This window comes from Morone saxatilis, unplaced genomic scaffold (genome assembly GCF_004916995.1).
Source record: "Morone saxatilis isolate NCDOM2014 unplaced genomic scaffold, NCSU_SB_2.0 Contig11, whole genome shotgun sequence".
Classification (NCBI taxonomy): domain Eukaryota; kingdom Metazoa; phylum Chordata; class Actinopteri; family Moronidae; genus Morone; species Morone saxatilis.
In genome coordinates this window covers 29,128,706-29,131,035 of record NW_023339663.1, presented here as the reverse complement: position 1 = coordinate 29,131,035, position 2,330 = coordinate 29,128,706, and the positions used below count along the sequence as shown (strand labels likewise).

The 2,330-nt window shown below is 39.4% G+C and overlaps 1 protein-coding gene across 1 annotated transcript in view; it reads right to left on the bottom strand.

Moving 5' to 3' along the window:
- adamts17 (ADAM metallopeptidase with thrombospondin type 1 motif, 17) overlaps positions 1 to 2,330 on the bottom strand; it is a 104,906-nt gene that overhangs the window by 22,627 nt on the left and 79,949 nt on the right. The window contains exon 17 of the mRNA XM_035682220.1: positions 1,115 to 1,272. Coding sequence (XP_035538113.1) covers positions 1,115 to 1,272 — 158 coding nt within the window. The remainder of the gene's footprint in view (positions 1 to 1,114; positions 1,273 to 2,330) is intronic.

Genomic DNA, 2,330 nt, shown 5'->3' with positions numbered 1-2,330 from the left:
CTGACATGAGATTCATTAACTTCCATTACAGCCCAGACCATTGCCTTACAACTATGCCCAATAGTGTAATCAAGTGTTCAGCCCTGTCTCCAGCTCCGCACGGGGTGACTGTGTGTGGTCTTTTGTGTGCATAAAGCGTAGATATGTAGTATTTTAACAGAAAAAGGATTTAGGATTAGTTTCGTTTTCACAATATGTTTCTTAGCATATCTTCAGTTAGCATTAGTACATTAGCTTCAGGTTCCTCTGGTGATGTTCCTGGCTCTGCCTTTTTACCGGTTTTTAACTCGATTTTAGATCATAGGAAATATGAGTAGCTTAGCTCAGGTAGGGCAGTCGGGTCCCCAGCAGAAGGAAGAATAGAATATTTTAACTTTTATCACATTTCTTTGGAAGCAGGAACAAGGACAACAAATGTGTTATTGTGTAGTAATAGTATAGTGTAATTGATTGTAATCAGTGCTAGTACCACAGTGTAGAAATACTCTGACACAAAAGTGAAAGTCCTGCATTTGAAGTCTTACTTAAATAAAAGTACATGAGTATTGGCATCAAAATATATTTTAAGCACTAAAAATAAAAGTAAAAGAAAAGTTATGCAGATGGCTGATAAAGTGGAACTTTATCTTTATCTACATTTATTTGTTGATTTATATTTATATATACAAGTATAGTACAGGACTTCAGTAAATTTCGTTACATTCCATCATTGATTGCAATTTATAGCGATTCTAGTTTGATAATTGATTGACTATGATCTATGCTTCTGTCTTAATAAAATATCCTCTTAAATTCGGGGTCAGTGGTCTATTGTGCATCTATTGTGGGGGTCCTTGACATGAAAAAGTTCGGGAACTCCTAAATGTATTGCTCAGTTGAACGTCATAAACAGCAGCCCTACCACTATATGTTAACAAACAGGAGTCGAACAACATCAAAACATTCTGGATTTTTTTTAAAAATCAGAAAATGGGTAAGGGTAGAAAAAAAAAACTCCCACAGCACAAGGTGGAATATGCAGCTTCATTTTTGGCTGAGCCAAACTGAAAGTCCTGGTTCACAACTATAACACTAATAAATTATAAGACAAAAGTTCAACTAGGAGGATGTTTACCATGAGGTGTAAGGGGGTCTTAGTGGGTCCCTTGGCAGACATCTTCTCCCACAATCCCCTTCTGACGTAGCGCACTGTGGTCCCGGCCAGCTCAAACTCTCCTGGAAGCTCGATCTTCCAGTCGCTGTTGATGGACCTCTCACCAGAGTCTTTCAGGGCTGTGAGAAAGACACAAGAGGTCAGAAGTAACACTTTCATGCACAAACCCTGGGTCTTTGCGTGACTACTACTTTATCAAACCAAAATTTCACATTGTTCACATTGTCTACTGTATGGCAACAGTGATTAAATCCTAGAATAATTCAGTTCTAAATATAGACAGGACAGATGTTACAATAGTGTACTTAAAACCTTTTTTTAGCTTTGGGTAATAACAAATTTGAAACTGCAAATGAATGCAGCAAAACTAGCAGACATTTGGAGATGGCGGGACATGGTATAGCCATAATACGTAACTGAAGTTCATTAGCAAACTGTGCTGAGCTTAGCACATTAAGCTAATTAGCATTAGCCTGACTGCGCCATCTGAATCATCTGGGAAGTTGTTGTTGGAAACTGTTTGGAAGAGGGCAAGCACCTTAAAAAGATACTTGGCAGGTGATTGGATGAACCATCTTTCACCATCTGCAAACTTCACTCAATCAGATCAATGAACCATATAACGTAGTCAAACTCTTACTGAAGACAGTTGGGAGCAGAGTGAACATTTTTTCCATGGAGAAAAGCCTTCAGTGCTGTTATTTCCTCTTCTTTTAATGAAGAAATACTCTCCAGTTCTGATAGAACTGATGCTAGCAGCTTCTCTGCTAACCTAGCGCTCACCCCCATACCTGCCAGGACACTGATTGGTTTAGTACCACTGTACTGGCCACAAATGCGTCATTGAAGCCTGGCAAGCTGGATTATCTTGTGATCTTGTGAGTCCAGCTGCATTGCAAGGTAAGATTGTCAGGCATAATAAGGTGAGCGCAAATGAAACACCGGAGCTGAAAGACATATCTCTGTCCGTTAAGTTCCCAGTTAGGTACAACAGCAACAGAGAGTTGTTACATAACACAAGGACGGTGTGTTGACAGAGCTCCACCATTGTAGGGTATGTGAATGGAAGCACATCAAACACTGATGTACATTTGATGGCGTCCCCCCAGATGAACCAAATCTGTACTTCTGTATGGCAAGCCATTTTAACATTTAACAGCTAGACTGGATATGTGTT